General features: G+C 37.7%; 1 protein-coding gene across 1 annotated transcript in view; it reads right to left on the bottom strand.

Moving 5' to 3' along the window:
- Positions 1-402: 402 nt before the first annotated feature.
- The window catches only part of SPECC1L (sperm antigen with calponin homology and coiled-coil domains 1 like), a 53,438-nt gene continuing 30,935 nt past the window's right edge, over positions 403-22,905 (bottom strand). Inside the window, exons 12-16 of the mRNA XM_008632090.2 lie at positions 22,537-22,693; positions 19,032-19,134; positions 9,954-10,070; positions 9,357-9,416; positions 403-7,599 (exon numbers count right to left, since the gene is read on the bottom strand). Coding sequence (XP_008630312.2) covers positions 7,510-7,599; positions 9,357-9,416; positions 9,954-10,070; positions 19,032-19,134; positions 22,537-22,693 — 527 coding nt within the window. The 3' untranslated portion in view covers positions 403-7,509. The remainder of the gene's footprint in view (positions 7,600-9,356; positions 9,417-9,953; positions 10,071-19,031; positions 19,135-22,536; positions 22,694-22,905) is intronic.

Below are 22,905 nucleotides of genomic sequence, written 5' to 3'. Positions count from 1 at the left end.
GTAACATTTAAATAATTCTAATCCTGCAATGTAATCCTGCAATGTAATCCTGCAATGTATTACAGAAGTTGCCTAAACTGAACATATTCTCTGCAATTTCCTTCTCTAGAACAATACAGGCTCAGCAGATGCCTTAAACATGTCCCTCTTATCTGGGGTATTCACTGTCTTATCACCTAAAACCCTTTGGGGGTAGATCCTGTAAAGGCTGCTGGTATCCCAAGAGAGATATGACTTCCAAAAAAAATCCTGAGGTTATGTGCACACAAGCCCTTCACACACACACTAGCGGATGAACCTCCACAGTTGCTTCCTGCAACCCTTCTGAACAAACACAGTGCCAAAACCAGAGTTAAAACAGCCCCTTCTTGTAGCAGCTTCACCCAAGAAAACAAACACACGTTCTATTTGCAACCTTTATTTCATGAATAATTAAGAAGAAAACATGGCAACATTGGCAAATTGAAGGCATACATACTAAATACTCATACAGAATACATTATGGAGAAAGTAAAATGCCCAGATCTTCAGTGGTCCTTGCAAACTGAAAGCATATTGGGTCCTTCAAAAGGTTTAGCTTAACATAGGCTTGCTGACTTTTCAAGGTCCAATGATTACCAACTTGTGCCTTTCAAACCAGAAACAGGGTGAAATACAATTGGAACACTCATCAAAATTTTCCTCAAACCTTTATTTCTCAGCTCTAGCCAGAAGCAAACAAAATGTTTTTTTCCTCCTTGCCATTTAAATTTATACACTAATACACCAGCCTAAGTATTCAAGACACAAGCACTTCTTGAAACATGTTCGTGTTACTCAGAACCTGCAGGAGTACAGATCTGTACACACACATTTATGCATGTGCATATAGGTACATCTATACATTTACGCAAAGCCTCTCTCTATGTAAGACGTGTGTAAACTATTCAAAAGGGTTCTGGGAAAAAAGCAAAGTACTTGTACTTGTCTAGAAGAAGAATTACTAAACACATACACTGACATACAACAGCTGTTTCAAGGGAGAGTAAAACCAATACAAATCAGAAAAGCTGGATGGATGAGAAGAGCTTTTAGAATCACTGGTTTTTATATCATCTTTAAAGGCCATGGAAAGTAAGCTTTAAATTAGCTATTTAGGAGATATCATTACTGGCTGCAGTGTCATCTCAAACAAGGTTACTCCTTATCCAGTATAGTGCTGTGAAGTCAGACTGAGGCATCAATAAAATTCTGTTCTTTCACTAAGCCCAAAATTCATCACACTGTTCTGTCAGATCTGCCTCACACCTGAACTGGAAGCACCCTCGTCCGAGAGGTGGAGGGTACCAATTAATGCCCTTCTGGGTTTGATCGGGAGAGTTCTCCAGTATTAATTTGGATCACTGATTGATTTCAGATACACTGAACAACTCTTGATCATTCCTGACCTAAAATGAACTTACAGTCTGGAGGCAAACTAGTCTGTGCCTTGTTTAGTAGTGTTATACTTTCTTCCCATTAGATAATACACAGAAAAAACACATTTCCGTTCAAAAAACCCTTCAGATACACATAAAAGTGCTACTCATAGACAGAAAAATTAACTTTACAATACACATAAAACCAAAAGTGTCTATCAAACTGAAATGCTATAAGTTACAAGGATTAATTACTTGAGTATGTTACATGTATTTGTGCCTAGCTGAACTGATTCCCAAGTAACCATCCTAACTGAACATATGCAATAATTGGAAACCATTAAAAGCCTCCAGAGAAATTTCAACAATGGAACAACAAAAAACCAAACCTAACCAACAACAAAAAGAAACAACAAAAAAAACCCCCAAAACCAAACAAAAAAAAAGAGCCCCCTTCTCCCCATTTGTTGAAAGTGTCTTCTCTCCACTTGTTGAAAGAGTTCAAAATCAAAAATGGACTATTCCACTATTGCAAGTGCAGTCTACAGTCAGAACAGGCCAGTTCTGTGGAACTGGGACTGCCAATGGCTCCTCTGCAGCAGGAAATGTCTGCTGGGCTCCCTCACTACCATATAAATACACCAGTTACATGCAATTAAAATAATACATGTATCACTAGGGTGAAAATGCACATAATACATTGCTATGCTGGGGCAGAGCAAGTTTTAAGCCTTGGCCTCCCCAAGCAGCTTCCTTATATTCCCAAGCAGCTTCCTTATATTCTAGAACTATGCAAAATACAAAAGCCTTAGAAAAGTGCAACAAAACTAGCTTTATGACATTTTTCTTTCCATTTCCATAAATACAATCTCATAAAAATATTATTAAACAGAAGCATACTTCCCAGTGGAGAACTAACAGGCCACATTTCAGCTTTTAGTAAATGATTTTGCCTAAACTGAAACCCCCTGAAAATAGGGGATTAAAATGAAACCAGCTTAATTACATCAGGCTGCTGCAATATTCTGCCAGAAGTTTACCCTCCTGCTCTGCATCCTCAAGTCCTGCTGGGACCGATGGGAACTTTATGTGCAACTCTGAGGCAGACACTGGCCTATTCCCAGTGGTAAGGAATATTCCAAGCAAAAGCTAATGTCAGTTGGAAGGAAGTCATCTGGTATTCATAGGTTTTACTACAGTTTCATTGTTAGGAAATAATTCTAATATCACAGAATGAATTAGCTCAAGGAGATTAGGACAGTGGCTTTCTCAAACCGAGTTCAAGGGTGTTGCATCCAAACAACTGGAAAGTGTAGCAAAAACGTAAGAAAAAAAGACACTTGTATCAATTGACAGAAATCAGAACTGTACAAACCTCAACCTTTTAAGTTATTTAGGCATTAATTATCCACAGCATACTTGCTACATATTCCAGATGCTTAACACAGGTTTGATAATTATAGAGCGTACTACAACACTGATTCTGAAATCAGGGAATACAACAGAAGGAACTTAGATGAAGGAGGGACACAGCAAGCCACACAGTAATTTAAAACCCATCCAGCCACTCTCCTGTGAAAGCAGAAACACTATTTAAGATACCTTTCTAAATAGGGACAATTAAATGTATTAAGAGAAGTCTGTGTTTTGCCAGTCAACACACACTAACTTGGGAAAGCACAATGGCATGTCCAGCACTCACGAATGATGAAGACACTTTAATAGCACTTCTCACCAAGTAATTTCTCAAACTGGTTAATGTTAGCTTAAAGAAAGGGATACAATAATGGTAGCTTAAAGAAAGGAATTGCAGAAATAGAGCTTGGTAGAACATAAAAATACAACAGAAATAAATATTTACCAAATCAAGGGAAGGACCACAAACAAGCTATACAGTTAACTCAGTCCATATATGGACATGACTATTTTAAGGTCCTCCTTCTAGGCCACCTCAGCATAACTCACAATAGGCAAAAAGTAGCATGAAAGTGTACAACTGCATTCCTTCCCAGAAGAATTTTGCCCCTTAGTAGCTCCTACTTGGGGCTGCGTTAGTTGCAAGAGGCAAACAAGAAGTCAAGTCACCACAGGAGTCACAGGAGCACAGTTTAAAGGTGTAACTACATCACTTCAGCCAGCCCGGGGCAGCTTTGGAAGGAACTGTCACTCACCATCTGAACACCAGGCAGTGTCCCCAAAGCAGGCACAGGCAGTAAGAAAAACAACCACAAGTTCTCCAAATCTCCAGCTTCCCAAATAATCTTGGTTAAAACTACACTGGCATAAAAATTGTGCCCTGGGCCAAATCTGTACAGAAATAGAATTGAGTGAAAGTAATTTTTTGGTGGTGCAAAAGAATCCAAATGCCTAAAGTGTTGAAACTGAAAAAACACTGAGATTAGTAATAGAAGGGAGACTCCAGTGTCACAGCTACACGATTCACAAGGCAGATCCTCAGCAGCTTAAACCACTGTACTGCACTATTACAGGAGGGGTTTAATTTATTTCTCCCCATGCACGTAAAACCAGAGCATCACTGCTGCCAGGGATATTAACAGGAGTTTACACCAATAAATTAAAGCAGAGTTCATTTAGCTCTGGCAAATTAAGGGCCTCCTAAGACATGATGATGGACTTTACAGAAAAACACAAACAGTGGAAATATTTCATAAAATTGGAGACAAAAAATTATCAGAAACATTACATGTAACTTGAAGAATATATTTTATGCAAAAGAGAAAAAAAATCTACCTTTAAATCAGAATCTGTGATAATTATATACTATATTCTGGATAAACTACCCACAAACACAAATTTAAAAGTGAAAATTTCACTCAGTTTTTCAGAGGCACGGGAATAAGACATTTTTTGTGAGGGCCAGACACTGGAGATCCTAAATTGGTGTTTCTATTTAAATAGACAGCCAAACCAAACTGGATTAAACAAAACCAACTGGAAACCAAATCAAGTGTAACACCCATAGAAGTGTTTCCATCCACAGGATCCAGAGGCTGACACAGCTGTACCTGCATCAGGATGTCCCACAGCTGCACTTGGTTGCCCACCCTACAGCTGGCCATGAGTAACCCTGATATTCTACAGCACAGGCACTTGCAAGGCACACAGTAAAATATAAATGGATAACAAAATATTTTCAGTACATTCAGAAATATTTTCTGGATTAAAAGGAAAGTAAATCAGCATAAACTTGCACTTCACATGAACAAAAACCCAGGCTGTTTCAGGATTAACTATGAACAGAAACCAAACACAACAGTATATTTATTCCACATCCAGAAGGGCTACAGCTATTTTTCCTCTTGAACAACTGAATGTGGTTTGAACCTTCAGAAAAAAACAGATTGTAGAGTGCAGCAGGGCATTATGTTTGCTTTAGATCTTCCATTGCTTCATTCCTCATTTGTAAAGGCTCAGATACATCAGCACACAAAAAAACTCTTCACAAAGCCCAGTGTTCCTGGGCTGGATTCACAGAGTTTTATCAGACAGATCACACCAAGAAAAAGTTTACAGAGCTCTGAAATTTGTAACAAGATTCCTTTTATAATTACTGCTAGCTTTTCTCTCTCTTCCTTTCTGAAGACCAGCAGCTCATGTTTTTTACAGAAAGGATCTGGCAAACGTGATTTCTCTTTTGACAAATGGTTACACTCTCAGTGTTACTGCAGTTAAGGACTCGGACAACATTCCAGGTAAACGAAGATGACCATTGGACAGAAAAAAAATCAGCTCAAAGCTCGAATTACCTCACCAAAACAGGTCATGAGTGACTTTAGATCAGGAAATGCTATCCTTTTCATTAGAAAAATATTTTTTTTAAAATCTAAGGCAATGAATAAGACAATCATAAATAAGGATATCTGTTCAGAGGATAAAGAGAAGGGTTTTTTAAACACTGACTGGCAAAATCTGGAATTTAATAGTAGGAGATAGAATGCAAGACAGCAGTAATGCATATTTCCAGTAAGACTATTCTTATTGGAAACTAAGAAATGAAGTAAAAAAAAAAATTTGAAGAAATATAGAGGAGAGGAAAATGCATTTCAGACTTATATTAAAATCTATTAATGAAGATTTTTCACTTGAAACCTCTCTTGCAACAACTGTCTTCAGATTATGTTGGCTCTTCAGATGCACCAATTAATAATCTCACAGTATCTACTTCTAGTTCTAAAGAGCTGTAAGAATGTTTGAGACACTGCTGCTCTGAAAACTTCTCCAAAGGCCCTCAGCACAGGTTAAGTAGTTATTCTGCAAAGTTCCATAGTTCTCACAGGCACATATCAGTATAAATGTGTATTCTTATACAATGCTGGAGACATGCTGAATTATTACTCTTCACATGGGCCATGTTCTTCAGATGATGGGGTTTTGGATTTGGCAATACTTTTGAGTTAAATCTGTGCTTTTATACCATGAAGAAGTTTCACAGATGCCAAGCACAGTTGCATTCACTGGGTTAACATCTATGACATTCAAACTGTCCTTAACAGTCGTAAGAGCACCATAGAACAGATTTATTTTCTTTACAATGGGGTTACTGCTGAAAGAGCCTGTGCTTATAAATAGCAGCTGTTACAGAACTCACTGCTCAAGTTGGCTTCTGCTTAATATTAATGAGATGTTCCGTGGCTGAACTGCTGGAAAGTGTTCAGAAGAGCAAGAGGCAGAAGCAATGACAGAGTGAAGTCTCCCCTCGATTTGACATGCAAGATTACAACAAACAGCTCGTGACAAATGGAGCCATGAAATCACCGGGAGCCATTAACATTCCACACCAGGCCCTGAAGTGCCAGGACGTATCAACTCAATGATCGCTAAGGCACTTAAACTCTCTTGCCCAAGAGCTGCTAAATGAATTCAGGTACATTTTCAGAAAAAAAAAAAAGAAGTTGAGCAGACTAAAGTTTCTCAATTCCTTCCTTGTGACAGTGAGTCATTTCCACGCAATATTTGAGACTACTGGGTGTACACACATTACATCAGTTCCTCCATAGTCCTTCCCAGAGAACATCTCACCTTCTGTCACTCAGATGAGGATGTGCAAGACCAATGAAAAACACACAGAAAACATGGCAAAGCTGGATTTTGAGACAAACTATTTCATTATTACAACTTATTGAGAATATCTTCTCTGCAGAGGAAATGCTATCCCAGTTCCAAACTTCTACCACAGACATCCACGACATGTGCTCATATTGCTGTAGAGGAAAGCCCGGGGTAGCTGTGTGTGCTGCACAGGCAAAGGAGGAAGAGAGGAAAGAACAAGCCAGACAAGGGGTGATTATTGATTCATTTCTGTTACAATGGAAGCACAGGGAGTTTGCACAGATTCCTTGAAGTATAGTATACCCTGACAGCCAGGAGCTGCATGTGCTAGTCTTTAACAATCCATAAGATAAAGATGAAAGCCACATCACTGTGACAGAGGTAGGCTTATAATGAAGCTTTAGAATGAAGACTTCTTCTGTGCCAGATTTTTCGAGGTATCGAGAGCACTTTTCCCCTCAGTTTATCATTATGGAATCAAAGCTTGTTTTCCTAGAATACTGTGCACATTTTAAAGGATGAAAAATAGGCAGTAACTAAGTTACCATTAAGAACTCTACTGTATTGGGCTGCCATATGCTGTGGGTAGAATATTCAGAGTCTGTGGAATCAGGATACTACAGAAAGTCCAGTAATATGATGCCATGTTATCCTTTTCTTTCTCAAAGCTTTATCTGTACATTTAGTCTCCTATATGCTAGAGGAAGCATTCATCTCACTCTCCCAGGAAAGAAAGTTTCAGGAAGTCTGACTGGAAAGGCAGCACATAAGTAGTCCAGGCTCTTTAGGCTACATAATTAATCTGAATAGCTTAATAACCTGGGTTATTCCAAGCACTGTGGCAACAAGTTCTTGCTTTTAAACAGTTGTTTCCATGCTTAGTAGCTGAAGCAATCTGAGGCAATCCATGATAGAGTCACTGAAGTTTGAGGGGACTCAAATGTTGCCGGTTTTCAGTGAAATGGGGATTAGCATTTCAGTAAGATTTCCATCTGCTAGCTCATGTTGGTTGTATCCCATGGATCTGCCGAATGATTAGGGTTCAGGTTTCAAAGTATTTGTAAATTGCTGTAACATACAGCATGACATTCTGCCAGTCTGGACGCTCAGTTCGCACCATTTCATTGATGTCCTGTCACAGAAAACAGATTGGTCAAAATCAGAAATGAAAACCTTGAGAGCAATGCAGCAGTGTTTTCACACATTCCTGGGAATGGTAAATCTGTCAAGTTTCCACAATTTAAAGCACTGATGAAGAAAGCTCTGTTTTCCTCAATATCTTGGTATTACTTATAAAATGTAATGAATAGCATATCTGTAGATAGTTCTTTTGTTGACTTAAGATTGAAATGTCTGATGCTGTGCATGCTCAAGCTGTCCCCCACTGAGCACAGCTGGTACAATAGTCAGACTTTAGTGTTCACACAACCCTGCATCAGCCTTGCAAATCAACTCAACCTACCCCAGGAACTGTGAGCCACAGAATCAAGACCCAGATATTAATTACAGTTCAAAATTCCCATCAGGTTAAGCATCAATAAATACTTAAATCCCACCTACTCTCTTCAGCATGTGTACAAAGCAAAACAGAGTGATGTAGTTTCTAGTAATTTCTGTTTACTGTAAAGCTCTATTTGAAAGCTTTGGATGCAGGAATCTCCAGAACTCAAAAAAGAAGTTGTGAGTTTTTTTAGCTGAACACCTTCAGAGGATGAATAACTTCTACTTGCATTCCACTCCTATTTACATACAGGAGTTTTCACACCCTTCTTCACCCTCTACTCATGTAATATGGATTAAAAAAAAAAATCCTCAAACATACACATCACATACACTGTGCATGTAGGTATGTAAATAGATACTAACTTATTAAGATGGATACAATTTGCACTTAGACTTAATTCCATTCAATTTGTCTGTTTATGGTATCAGTAATGAAGTACATCAGAAAAAAGGAAGGACAGACAGCAACCATTTAGATTAAGGCTGAATTATGCAAGAATTTTTGCAGTTATTTTCCACAATCTCATTCTTACATCAGCGCTTGGTAAGAAACTTCCACATTTCAAATCAGTGCCAAAGTCAAAGTATGAAAGCCCAGGAGCTGCACTGCCATTGTTAGCAAACACAATGCTGGGGGGGTAAAGCACTGATAAGGATCAAGGAAAGTGTTATTTTTAAAAACTCTGTCATACTGTTAGTTGCTAACTATGGCAGCTTTGTTAGAATTTAGGTTGCAAAAGTATCACTTAAGTATAATTTCTGATAATGGCCATTTCAACATTTTCATGACCACTCACAAGGGTTTGGGATACTCCCAATTCCGCACCTTCAGAAATACTCCTTTTCTAGTAAACACTCTACTATTGAAAACTAATTATTTTTCTCTAAAATTTGTGTAAGACAACTTATAAACAACCACTGAAAAAACCTTACAAATATTTGCAATGCTGAAAAATTAAAAGTCTAAACTGAAGAGGCAAATCTCAACTCTCACAGTACACTGAGAAAAAGAAACAAATTACATTGCTTGATTTGTAGCTCCAGAGTTCCAGAAATCCCAAATAATATAGAAGTATGTCAGAGACAGGAGAGATTTAATGGATTCTTGAAAACTGTATCCCATAACTATTTCCCAAACTATTCTCAAACAAATTCATTGCCGTTATTAATATTTCTTTTTGTATTGAGAGATAAGTGTTGGTGAACCTTCCTTTTAAAGCTTAACAGGTCTGTATTTCAGTCATTATTTAGTGCAAGAACCTCTAGCTGAGCTCATCTGCTGCTATTTTTAAGTATAAACATCCAAATCTTTTGAGACTACAAAATAGAGTAATTTTGATTTTTATAAATGGGTCATAATTCATTCAATATGCATTTAAATCTTACCAGAGTAGATTTGATGCCAACACTTTCAGCTGCCTGAAAAGCCAAAGTAAAATTTCTTCTCTGCATGAGATATAGAAACATGTTAGAAAACAAGGAAATACTATTTCAAACATAACAAAATGATCTTAAGAATGTTCATAATAATGCTACTACTTTTGCTTCAAATGGAGTCTATAATTTGACTACAGTAATTCAAAGGAACCACAGGAATGAATGTGTTTTAATATCATCCAAAAATTTATGAAAGATTTTTATTAATTGCCTGTTCAGAAGATAATGCTGAATATCATTGTCAGTGAAGAACAACTGATTTATAAAATACTAAAGAAGAGATTATTTATTCTCTAAAAAGCATAAATAAAAAAATCTCTTCATGCATTAGTGAAATAATCTTATGTTTTTAGGATCTATTATTAATTGTACATTCTGGGCTAACACACCAATAGGTAGGAACTGTGGCAGACCAGAACACACAGAGATTATTTGGAAATCCTAGTAACACTGGGGTTTTTAGAACTCAAATTAGTTCATTGTTCTTTATTAACTCATATTAATTAAAGCATTGCAGTGCTGGGAATAGGATTTTTAATGTCTTACCTTGTCCTGGCTGTTCAGTTCTTGATAGGGAATATGGGCTGGGAGGTAAGTGTGGAGAACTGCACAGAAAGCCAGGCCATCATTCCAGCTGCTGCTGAAGTTTGTGATGTCAATATTCTTGAAGGGAAAAAAATATAAGCAATATCAAAGCCATAATCTAAGAATTATTACATGCTACCAATTCATCAATACTTCTTTTTAATGCCTTTGAAGAAATTGGCAGAGAAAGCGGACAGCCCAATACCAACATTCTGTGGTAAGAACTGCACTACTAAAAAAAATATAATGATAAGAAAGTCAGTTATTCTACATATTAATTTCAGATAATATTAAGCCCTCCCTCAAAAGAAAGTGCAAAATGTATGCCTGAGTGTATGTTAAAAGCTGTAAAATGCTGTGCTAGAAGGTAATGGATTTGGTGCAACTGTACACCCCAAAACAGAAAAGCAAACGAGTTAAATATGTGTATCCCAAATCCCTGATCAGGAAATGTGTTCGTATCTCTGTTAAGGTTCATTCTATTTTCTGCTTCTACTACATTCATATCCAGACAAAATTTCTAAAAGATGAGGACAAATTTTCTCTTCTAAACAAACCATTTCTCTATAGAAACTGATGTGAAAAAGATCACAAACAAAAGTTAACTTTCATTTGGAAATAAAGATGTTCCAGCACATTTAGTGCTGACAGTAGCAGAGAATCTTTGGGATTGAAACTGGAATTGAAAACTGCTGTCTTGCACTCTTGATCTTTTAGTTCCCGTAGGAAACTCAGTGGCACTAGTAAATGCATCTCCTGAGACTGTATAAATTATTGTAGAGTCAGCCCAGTCCAAAAGAATTATGAATAAGATGCCTCAGTGACCTTTTAAACGACTGTATATTTGACTGTTGGCAGTTAAACAGTGTTAGAGAGGCTAAGTGGATAACAGTCAGTTTAAACTTTAGTTAGGAAACAACCAGTAACAACAATATATCATCTATCTTTTACACTTCCATGGAGAAATATAAATATGGTTTAATATCTAACTCACTTAACTGGGTTCAAGCAGAAGCTTACTTAGTTTTCAAAATTTTAACAGCAGGAACTAAAACCTCCAGTCACAGAACTGCAGAATCACAATCACCTGAGCAAACCATTCACCTGACAGCAATTTAGTCATCATCATCACCTGTCTTTGACAAGACACTAAAACTTGGCACTCCTAAGGCAGAGAACTCCACCCAGAGCCAGTGTTCTGTGCCAGGCAGAGTGGGAATGAAGGCACTTGTACTTCTTGTCAAAGCAGTGCTTTGGACTTCAAATGAACAACCACAGTCTCCTCCATCAAGAGGACAAAACCAAAATTCTGGACAATTTCTAGAAGAATGCGAGGGAAATCTTTGTTTCCTGCTCAGCTTTAACACTTTTGATGCGAAGTGGCCCCGGTGCAGGTCCAGGCTCTGATGTCAGTGTACGTGCTGGGGCTCACAGTGCCCAGGGCCAGAGCCGCTCCTGCCGCACACGGAAACGGCGGCGCTGGAGCCCCCCAGTCTGTGGGAACAGCTCTGCACACAGCTTCCTCCAGCCACAGGGGTGGGAAAATTTAAAAGCAAAAGGGAAAAAAAAGAAGGGAGAAAAAAAAGTGCTCCTTTCTCCTCAAGAGAGACAGGAAATTGGATTTAAATTAATGCCTGGTTAAAACTTTCTCGATGTTACTTAAATTAGGGAAACATATGCAACACACAGTCTGAGGTTTTAAGGGGAAAAAAAAGGAAAAATGTCAGCTTGTTAAAGCCAATAAATTTCTACTTGTGTCCATTTAGAGAAGTTACTTTTTGGAAAGTTCTTTCCTCCTATCCTGTAACCAATAATGCCTCAGCTCACATCTGTGTCAGTAAGATGGATAAAGGTAGGGAGAGGAGCTTTTTCTTGTCACAGTCATGTGTGGCAAGCTGGCTATGTAAATCAGGTGTGAATGATCATATTTGCTTTGCTATACAATCCACTGAGGGAGAAAAAGCTTAGTCCTGAGCTTTTCAGCTCTTGGCTGAAATGTTCTCCCTCTGTCCCTGAGATGGCCAACTGATGTGGGAATGGTAGGAGAAAGATGTAAACTGGCATTGCCACAGTGAAATTACAACAAGCAAAAGTCATCTTCCCTTAAACATTACAATAGTATAAACTAAAAACTTCGCTTTAACTATTAGTAAGTATCCATAGAATGCTGAATTTTTAATATAAACACTGGAGGGGAAAAGGGCCACTTAAAGTGCGCCTACAAGTTTGGTTGGTTCTCAAACAAAACCAAACTCAGAATACCCTTTTTTTCTAAATCATCTTGTAGGGTCCAGCTTTTATTATTAAGACAACAAGCAGAAAACAAACCCATCATCCAAGAATTTTAATGTATCCAGAGAAGCTGAATTAAATACAACGGAAGGAAACAATTAAAAGGGACTGGTTTCTGTTTCCAATTGCTCTAAGCATTATGAATTATTATTACCTCTCAGACTAAAAGAAGTATAATATTGGTCAGACAGTAAAAAACAAATCTAGAAATGGGACAGATTGTCATTTAAACTGAAAATTTAATTTTTCATGTAGGGCTTTGAGCACACAACTGGCACATTTAAATACAGCAAATTTTATTTCCTAAATGCTTTTAACTACTTGTGGTTTTTTTGAAAAAGCTTGGCCAGTATAATGAAATCAATCTTGCATTAAGCTCTTATTTCTCAAAGAATTGATGGTAAACAGAACATCAGCCTAAAATCTCTGACATAATTTCTTCTTTGTTACTGCTTTTATTAAGTAATTGGCTCTATTAAGACAATTCTGCTGGAATCTAATCTAGAATTATTCTTCAAGACATTTCAGACCACAAAGTATTAAAGCAACTGAAGGACATACTTTCAGATAAATTGTCAAATAAGGAATAAGCCTTTCTGGAGAGAGATGAACTAGAAGGGGATTTATCAGCCCTTGTCTATTAGTGATTAAGATGTAGGATGGGAATGAAGCTATCTCTAGTATTTGGGGTAGATGTTTTTTAAAAAGGCAATTCTAACAAAAGTTAAACCAGTAAGACCATTGTAATAAAAAGATCTGTAGAAGCCACTTTCCAAACAGGAGTAAGTAACAGAGTTAAAAATTTTTAAGTCCTTTCTGGAGACAGAACATAAAAATATAAAGTGAAAAATAGATGGTAATTAAACAACCTGGTAGATCCACAACCAAGAAACATTTCAAGCATTACTCAAGCCCCTATTGAACTGGAAACTGCAGAGTAGGAGTCTCTCTCACCACAAAATAAGTATTCCCTTGAGCTCATACAGAAAAAAAGACTAAAAACAGTATTCCCCATGAAACATTCTAGACTGCTTAACAGACTGGGCTCTGCATAACATCAACCAAAGATCTCTGCAAACCTATGACTTTTCTAAAATTCACCATTTAAAAGTGGTTTTAACCAGCATACTGCTAATTTAAAAATTTTCTTCTATTGCTTTTTGCAGTAATCCTAAATTAACAGGGGGTCTTCTAAAGTCAGTGAAATACTTTTTTTAAAAAAAGCAAGAAACAAATGTTAACTATTATAACCCAGTAATTCCTTACTTTTTTTTAGCCCCCCAGAAAACTTCCACAGCTAAAAAACCCCAAAAACATCAAGAAACCCAACTATACAAAACATGTTTTCTAACTCACAAATTAAGAACAAAGTCATTTTAACCACTTGTTTAGACACAGCCACAGGTTCAATCTGCCTGAGCTACGGACATCAGAACTCCAGCAGAAGAGCATCCTGCACAGCAGCTATTTCTCCATCCCTTGTTCTGCACAAGGAGGAGAGATTCCCATATCCAAACTTGGTTTGGCTCTGAAAAGAGTCAGGACATGAAGAAAATAAAAAACATATGTCTATGTCTCTGTTGTATTAGTTAATTAAATAAGTGGGTTGAGAAAGCAAAACCATTAATATGATTCTGTGCTATAATATATTAAAGCCTTAAAATAAGATTTGGAGTTTAAGTGTACAGACCTTGGCAGGCTTCTTCCCATGGTAAAATGTAAGTAAAATGCAAGTAAAATGCTTTTAAAAGCTTTTACAGATACATACACAAATGAAACGAGTATCCATTACAGAAGATTACAAAGGTAAACTATGAAAGAACTGCTACCCACGCTCCATTGAATCAGCATTCACTGACTCTCAAATCATGGAATAAAGCTGTGGCTATCTACTTCGGGCAGTAGGTAAGAACATAATCTGAAACAGACTTAGCAGCAGTCCCAACTACTGCCTCTCCAATCCCAGCTTCTGCAAAGGCAATAAATGGCCAACATAGACCATCAAAACCCTTAACCACTGACTGGTAATGTTCCTTTCCATACCAAACACGTTATTTTTCAGTTTGGGCACAAAAAAGAACCATAAAAGAAGCAGTCATTCTCACAAAATCCAGTAATAGCTTCAGACATTAATGTCTGAAACACTTAGAGGTACAGACAGCTTCATAATTTATTCTAAATTTTGTCATAATTAAGTCTAACAAGTTGACATTTCTGTTGTATCAGAATCCAATCCAAACACAAAAAGGATGCATGTCCTTCCTTAACTCAAGAATTTTTGACTAAAGCATCAGCTTAAACCAAGGAGAGAAGTGTTTTGGCTTCCTGACTACTCTGATGAATCAACCAGACAGCACAGAATGCACACCCTAGAGTCAGTATTTGAACACAGGCTTACATAAGCATAGTCATGTCCTTTTCTTGTGCATTTTTAAAATCAATGTAGTACTTTGAATAGAATATAACCTAGCTTAGCATTGAGAAGTTTAAAAAAAAAAAGCAACCTGAACCATCTTTTACATCTAGTTTTGTTATTCTGCACTTACTGCTCAAGCACAAATGAAAATATTGCTTGATTTCAAGGTGCATTGAGCATAGCATTCCATGTTTTGTAAAACATGTAGCTTTGATCTGTACAGGAGGTAAAAATTAGGTGGTCTTTCCAGCAGAAAGCAGCATTGCATGAAATAGAGGACAGGTACTACAGGGCTACACTAAGAGTATCTGTACCTAGGAAGTGTGGAAAGCTTAAAGTTTAAACAAAAAATGAGTCAATTCTTGTTGCTATTTTGTGACAATTGCTTTTTTGGTGTCAAGACTTCTGGAAGTGAATTATCTCTCAGAATGCTGACAAAAATGGAAAATAAATTGAAATACTGCTGGAGATAAGAATGGGTAAGGACGTGTGTATCCTGTTTATTGGTCCTCTTTTAACATGAAACATGCATGCTCACATCCTTTTTGGGATTTTATTAGCTGCGTACTCAAAATGAAAGTAGCTGTGCTCCAGCCAGGGTAAATGCTCCACAACAGCTGGATGGGATTACTTTATGCTTTGAAGATATCTGGAATTTATGGCAGTTTCATGACACTGCACATATTTTAGAGCAGCCAGGAGGATTCCCTCCTCTGAAAAATGCAGGACTTGGGTCTGTACTCTGAAGCAGTGTCAGATCCTCAGCAAAGCTAACACACGATGAAATTTCAAGTATTTTGTGACTGTTGATCTGAAAACTAAAGGTGATTTGCTGCTCTTTTATCTAAATTCTTATCTTGAGAGCAGCTCTCCTCTTTCATGGCTTAGAGATCTGTTCAGCTCAGAGTATAATGCAGCTCAGTAACTTAATGTGTGCAATTGTGTCAAGACTGAACTGGCTCTGGATGGAAGTTAATACCGAATCTGCCTCTGCTAGCTCTGCACTGACCTTCTGCAGATCACCATTCTCAAAACCTAGCTCCAAGGAGAAATTGGAGCTGCAAACAACATTCAGACAGCATATTAAAAGCTACAATACAGTAAGAGATTAAGTCATTCAGCTTTTTACACCAGTAATTTCTCTTATTTTCATTGGCTTATCAATCTAATTTTTTTATTGAGGTCTTGAAAAAACATTTGGAACACAGTTAAACATTAACAACTACATTTAAAGGTGACTATTCATTTATTCCCCTCCAAATTTGCTTGAATAAATCAAGAAAAGTGTACAATGAAGTAATTTATAGGGATTTTTAACAGGGCTTATTCCACTATAATGGACTGAAATCAAGAGCTTCACCACACTATCATATTTGACTTATTTAGCATTCGCAAAGTTTCAGGCTTCTAAAGCAGAAATAAGTACTTAAGACTTTTAATCAAAAGCTTGAAAGCAATTTTCTGGAAGGGATAGGAAAGCAGGAGTTACTTCTCTTCCATTTTACTTGAGCAGACAAAAAACCCCATACCAGTTGTACCAGACAATTCTGTAGTGCTGTATTCTCTGCAATTATCTTTTGAATAAAGAAAACCTTCTCTCTTTGAAACAGGACAGACTTTGGTGTGGCTTTTTTCTTCTTTAGTATTTTATCCTGCTGTTGTTGATAAGGATAAACCAACTCTACCACATCTGGTATCTAACAGGCTGAAGCACTAGCAGCTCACCTATAACCCTGTACACCTTAAAAAAATTTTAGAAATTAAGATTTGCATCTGGCTACTTGTGTGATTACTATTTTTTAGTATTTATTAGCTATTTTCCACTATCCAGTGCAAAATATAATGCCAGGGATGAAAGGGAAAACAGTGCCAGGAGCAAACATGTCTCTGTTAGAAATGGAGCTTTAACTCAACATGTACAGTTTTATCTTCCCTGTGAAACACCAACAGCTGAAATAATTTTCTGTAAATACCTTACATGCACTTATGCATAAAAACCTACAGCTGTGGGACATCACCTCCAGGTGAGAGGGAGAAAACAAGACAAAAAAGTGATTACTGTTGCCAATGGATATAGAAGGAGACACATCTTTCTATGCTGGCAAAGACATACTTTAAAAATACTGGTTTACAGGGTTTTACTTAAGTGTGGGTAGTTTAATATGAATAGGACAAAATTAACAAAATAATTATTCTGAAGCAAAAGGCTTCTAACACTTCCTTTTCTTTGTTTCCAAAGGATGGTTACCATCTTCCGGGTCATTTTGGAACTTGTTACAGACTCAATTTGCAAGTATCTTTCCTTTAGCCTGCCATATTTACAGCTAATATTGGCCAAACTGGTAACTGTATAGAAATTGGTGACTGGATAGAAAGTGACCTACTTCTCTTCCTAGAGGAAAAGGCTCTGATATTTAGGACTCATGTTCTGTGAGGCTCCTGCAGCAGCTCAGCAACAGAGGAGGGCTGGGCAGCCAGCATGTACCTGCAGCTCAGAAAAGCATGTGCTGGCTCTTACGCAGGTGCTAAACCAAACAAAAGCAACAGTGGTACAGAGGAAAAATAGAAGTTCTAATGATAGGAAATGCTGGGGAGAAAAGGGAACTGTGGCAGAGTGTGAGACACCAGGAAGAGCTGGAGGTAAAGAGGGTATCCTGTCCATGCCTGGAGGACAGGGAAGGAAGAAGAGGTGAGTACCTTTAAGCAGGACTGAATGAAGAAGCTTCATTACGCTGATGCTTGTTTACTGTTCGTCAGTTTTGAATACACATAGTTTTTTAAAAAAATTAAAATGAAGCAGAGATTCATTGAAAATAAAAAAAGAAAAAAAACCTTATCTGGTATTGATAACATTGAGATGCCAGAAAGCTGGATAAGCACTGTTCACAATGAATACAGTGCTGGGTATGTTTAAAACATTAGAACACCACCAACACGGTGTTCAACCAGAACTGAATTTCAGGCGATGCTGAAAATAATCAAATTCTGTACAACCAAGAAATGAAAAATGAGTGTGCCTAAAGCAAAAGACATTCTTCTACAAGAACTAACTTAATATAACCTCCTGATACTATCTTGCAGTTTCAATGAAGGCATTGCAGCGGCTCTGCAGATGCTCTGTGCTCAGTACCATGCTGCAGGTTTTGAAGCAAGTACATAAAATCTCAAAACCTATCCTTTTACCACTGTTTATAAAACTCAAGAAATTATAAGCAGCAATCTGTAGAATCAGAAGCAAATTCTTGCATGTGCACACAACTACAGAATTAAAAGTTTGGAATAATTTCTATCACTTTTCCTAACCAGATTAGTGAAGCTGTCAAATTCATCTTTCATTTCAAGACAATATGGGAAAATATTTTTGCACTTAGTTCGAGGATTTATAAAGAAATATAACATCCTGCCTTTTTTAAAACGTGGGGAAGGAGAAAGGCTCTTTCCACAAAGCTGCTTATCCTCAGAAATAGCACAGTTTAGTACCAGATGTGCCACAGGAAGAGGGGGAGGGCTTATATCACAGCCTGTCCATTGTGCTGAAGGAGGACTTTTCCTATGGATGGGTGACCATCCTGTTATGCAGCTCTCAACTTCCTTCTGCATTGTGAGGCTCAAGTCATGGAAAGAGTAAAGTTCTTAAACTGAGGATTGTGTTGGGAACTCCAAACACTTTCAATACAAGTTAACCAAACAAATACATCATGGTCAGACTATTAACATCCTGGTTTAGTTTGCTGAAGCCACTATTCTTTTGAAAAAATAATGTAATCAGCAGAACTCTGGACAGTTATCTTGTTAGTTCTTTTGGCTTCTGATAACATTTGGACCAAGGAAAAAAAAAAAAAGTCTGCAACCACAGTGGAGAGCCAAGTTCAAATGCAAGACCACGCCACCTTCACAAAACAAACTATCCCTAATAGGCTAAATGGGAGTGCATTCAAAGATCCTAAAATACCCCTACGATAATTACCTATTAAAAAAATAAATCTCTGGAATCTGAGAAATGGTACTGTAGCTGCATTTGGAAAACATTAATTTAAACCTTAAGTTGATAAAGTTTCAGCTCCAGTTTCAGAAGTGCAACCTGTGAAAGGCTGATTTCAAGTGCCTCAATGGGAGGGCAGCTGCCCCCTTAAGAAAAAGCTGTTACTGCATGGAGCAAAGTGACTGAGGAGCTGTTGGTGCTGGAGCAGGACTCGGAGCACACGTTCCAAGGGGAGGGTACAGTACATGCCAGGGCCACTCAGTATATGCAGTCAGGTGTGGAGCAGCCTGGGCTGTGTCACGGGCAGGCTCCACTGCTGGCCCACAGCGTTAGCCAGCTCTGCAGGTACCTGATAGCCCTCTGTTTTCTTCTGGCACCACTTCAGCAGGGCGTTCCTCTTGGAGCCTCCATACTCTCTTGCTAGGGCAGACAAGGGATCTTTCCTCTCTTCCCTAGGAACAAGGCCAGAAGAGCTTATAACGCAACAGAAATAGGTATTTATAAAGGCTTAAATAGAAGGACAAATTCTTGGCACATTGAAAGTAGCAGGATACAGCACTACTGACTGAGAAACAGAACACACAGGAATACCTGCAAAAGACTTGAGACTTAGTTTGGAGTAATTCTTTCATTAGCAAATCATCCTTCTTTTTCCTTTAAGCTTTTTACTAGATCTTTCCACCTCAATTATATTTCTTTCTAAGAATTTGAAAAATTAAACTGACAAACAGTAAGTTCTAGCCTGAGCCATTAAGCTAACTCAAGTGACTTTATTTTGTATTTAGAAAGAGAATAAACTGATGCTATCTCTTTTGCATTTCATGGCTGATTACAAATGTCACCTTGAAACAACAAGTTTGCATATGAGCAGCACGGCTTTATTAACAGAACATTTGCCTGAGACCTGGAGTTCTCAAAAAAGAAGGGGGAGATCTATGTAGGCTGATCTGCCATTTGCTATTAGCACAATAAAAGCAGTCAATTCATTTCAATTCCAGTTTGTCAAGCTATCTTAAGTAATTTTTTCCTTAAGAAAAAACTGGGAAAGAAAAGAACAACCTAACTAAGTTGGCCATTTTTTCAGGAGTTTTACATTACAAGCATCTCTTTACCAGGCTTCAGAAATTAATTCTTAGATTAAAAAACATATATTATAGAGACTAATACTTCTTTAGTGGCCTAGTTACATGATTCAGTATTTCTATAGATATTAGAATAAACAGTCTTTGACAAAAAGAGCAAGTACTACACCACTATGGATATTAGTTACTGCACGTAAAGTGTGCCAGTTGTTGTTCTTATTTTTAATAATCTCCATTTAGAAAATTAAAATCAGATAGCTATCAGTGAACTGCAAAGACTTCCCCATATGCCATTTTTAAAGAGCACTATCAGATGTAAGCAAGATTTTCAGAGCATTCTCAGAGATGATACCCTAAGTTACTCTTTGTGAATATTTCCCAAAAGACAAAGGGATTGTACACATTCAGTCTCAAATCTTCAACTCTTTGTTTTTTACAGCCCATGTGGTGACTGGAAAGAGAGGTGGAATGTGGAAATACATATCATCTGCTGCAGATTTACAGGTAGCAATTCTCTAGCTCCTGCTAAGGGAAAAGAAAGCATCCATGGAATGTGGATTTCTTCCTGCGTGTGTGCTATAAACAGAACACCAGAGACTGTTCCATGGATCAGCATCTCTTGGTCAATGCATAAAAGACATCATGGCCCAATAGACAAAGAAATGTTTTAAGGCACTAATCTTAAGTATATGTATTGCAATTTTCTTGGCCAGTCTTCACCGACATATGGATGGGCAGGATCTCAAAGTTACTTAGAAAGAGGTAACAGCTGAAATAGCCATGAAAATATATGCTCAGCAGGACAGTAAACACAAAACAGTAACTGCTATCTTTGATGCTGAGCCTTCAAACCTAACTGCTTATCTTGATTTAACACAACAAGGAAGTCAATAATTGTGTATTTTAAATATGAAATCAATTATCTGAATAGGTCAGTGTACCTAAATTTCATAGGCACCACACAGCCAGAATGATGCTTCAAGAAATTCTGTACTTCAGTTCTTAAATCAATACAAATATCAACAACTTACATTGGTGTATTTTTTCCTTTGGTGATTGAAACAAGTAACAATGGAATTGCATATTCAATCTATAATGAGGGTTACACAACACTATGAGAACTGAAGAACAGAGATCTGGGGCAACAATAGAACTCAAATAAAAATATCCCTCTCTCTTTACGCTAAACATACTGTTTAGCCATGAGGGAGCTGTACAGCCTGTTCGCAAATTCCAGCAAGAGCACACGGCTTATATCAGGTTCTCACAGTTATGAAAACACTGCTGAAAAAAATAAATTAGCATTAAGTTGTATGGAGACAATGAAAAACGGCTTGACATACAAATCTTACATGTTCACACATTAGGTCAACTGCATTTCAAATCAAAGAGCTAATGAAGTTTCAACTAGAAGAGGGAACAGAAAACTGCAAGTATTTATTCTAGTGAACTACACTGATAACTGTTTATCTTACAATAACTTTCAGAAAAAGGTAGGGGAAAACAGAGAAACATGATCATGTAACAAACTGAACTCCAGCAGTGACACTCCGAGTGGCTCCAAAGGCCACACTCATCACCACACACCCACTGCTGCACAGTCCATTAAGTCTTTTGTAGTACTGAACATTGCAGGCAATGGTTGGGCAGCACAATAATGATTTCACAATTATAACCGTACAGTTTCAGCCTGGAATGCCACACTATTTGCTCCAGTCTGCAGGCTGACACCAATACATCTCAATGTTACCAGTTCAAAGTTCATACACAGGTGTTTTACGTTTTTTTTAAACTTATTTCTGGATGTACTCAGTTTAAATGTAGGTGCTAACATACACATTAATTGTTGGTAGTAAAGCACCCACAATTAAACTCAGTTTAATTTCTGCACAACAAAAGGAGGGCAGCACTGAGGCCTGTCCCAGGCTGATTTCAGGGAAATCACTTTCAAAAGCACCCACAAGCTGTGAATACATCAGAATTTTTTACATATTGCAAGTGTCTCTGAATATTAAGGGTTTAATACTTCTGCTGTACAAAAGCTTTGTCAGGAAGCTCTGTGAGAAATGGTCCTGACAGAGTTATTTAACATTTGTCTGCCAGTTTTCCAACCTATGAAGCAGAGCTGAGGACAGACTTCACTTGGATAACATGAGGACTAAATACTTTGAAGTCCTCTGACTGATAACACAACAGAGAGGAACAGCTTTAAATTTACCACAGACCTATCTTTTGTCTTACTAATCAAAGGAGGTTGTCTAGCCATTTGTTGCTCAGACTTGCACTATGATTCCATCTGTGGGACAAAAAACCCCAGGCCCATTCACTCATGGTTATTAAAAAAGACTTGCCAGTGTCTGAGATTAAGACCTGGGCATGCTGCTTTTTGACTTCAACTGGGATTACAGAAGTTAAGGTTTATCAGGGTCTCCCTGGGTCCAAGCCAGTCTGCATGATCGACTCCATGTGCTGTAAGTTCACTTCCTGAATTTGGCTTCATGGTATTTTGAACTGGTATTATTATTTAGTGACATGACTTTGCTTGCTTTTCTAGTGGACTATAAAGCTCTGGTATAAACTCATAAGTTTTAAAAAGCTTAACTTTTAGTCTAACTTTTAAACATATACTGAGCTGCAGAAAACCCTTTCTGAAGCTCTTACAGATTAGTGAAGATCATTACTGTGTGGGGTCTGCAGTCTCAACACCAATATTATATACTAGGGGTATCCAGACAGACAGCTGTGGAATTAACCCAAATAAAGGATTTTTACCTTATTCTGCTTCTGGTTGTAGGGGTGACTGATGCTGTAGGAGAAGATGAGAGGGACAGCTGTGGTGAGGTGGTACCCATTGCCATGAGAGATGCTGGAGATGCTCCATCAGGTGCACTGATGTCCCGCTTGATTTCTTCACTACTTCTTCGAGACACTAAGCGGGGGGGGATTGCCCATACATTTATCATTTGCAAACATAAAAACTTTCAAACTTGCTCTCAGACAAGCATTAGTTCAGAAACCAAGCATAGAAACCTATATCTAATACTAGGTTTCAGCATTCTTTCCACTTTGGAAATATGAAGGATTTAGACTGCACTAGAAACATTCATGATCAAGCCTGTATTTTGAAGCAAAGAAAATTTT

This window comes from Corvus brachyrhynchos, unplaced genomic scaffold, assembly GCF_000691975.1.
Source record: "Corvus brachyrhynchos isolate BGI_N302 unplaced genomic scaffold, ASM69197v1 scaffold864, whole genome shotgun sequence".
Lineage (NCBI taxonomy): Eukaryota > Metazoa > Chordata > Aves > Passeriformes > Corvidae > Corvus > Corvus brachyrhynchos.
This window is presented reverse-complemented; position numbering and strand designations above follow the sequence as displayed.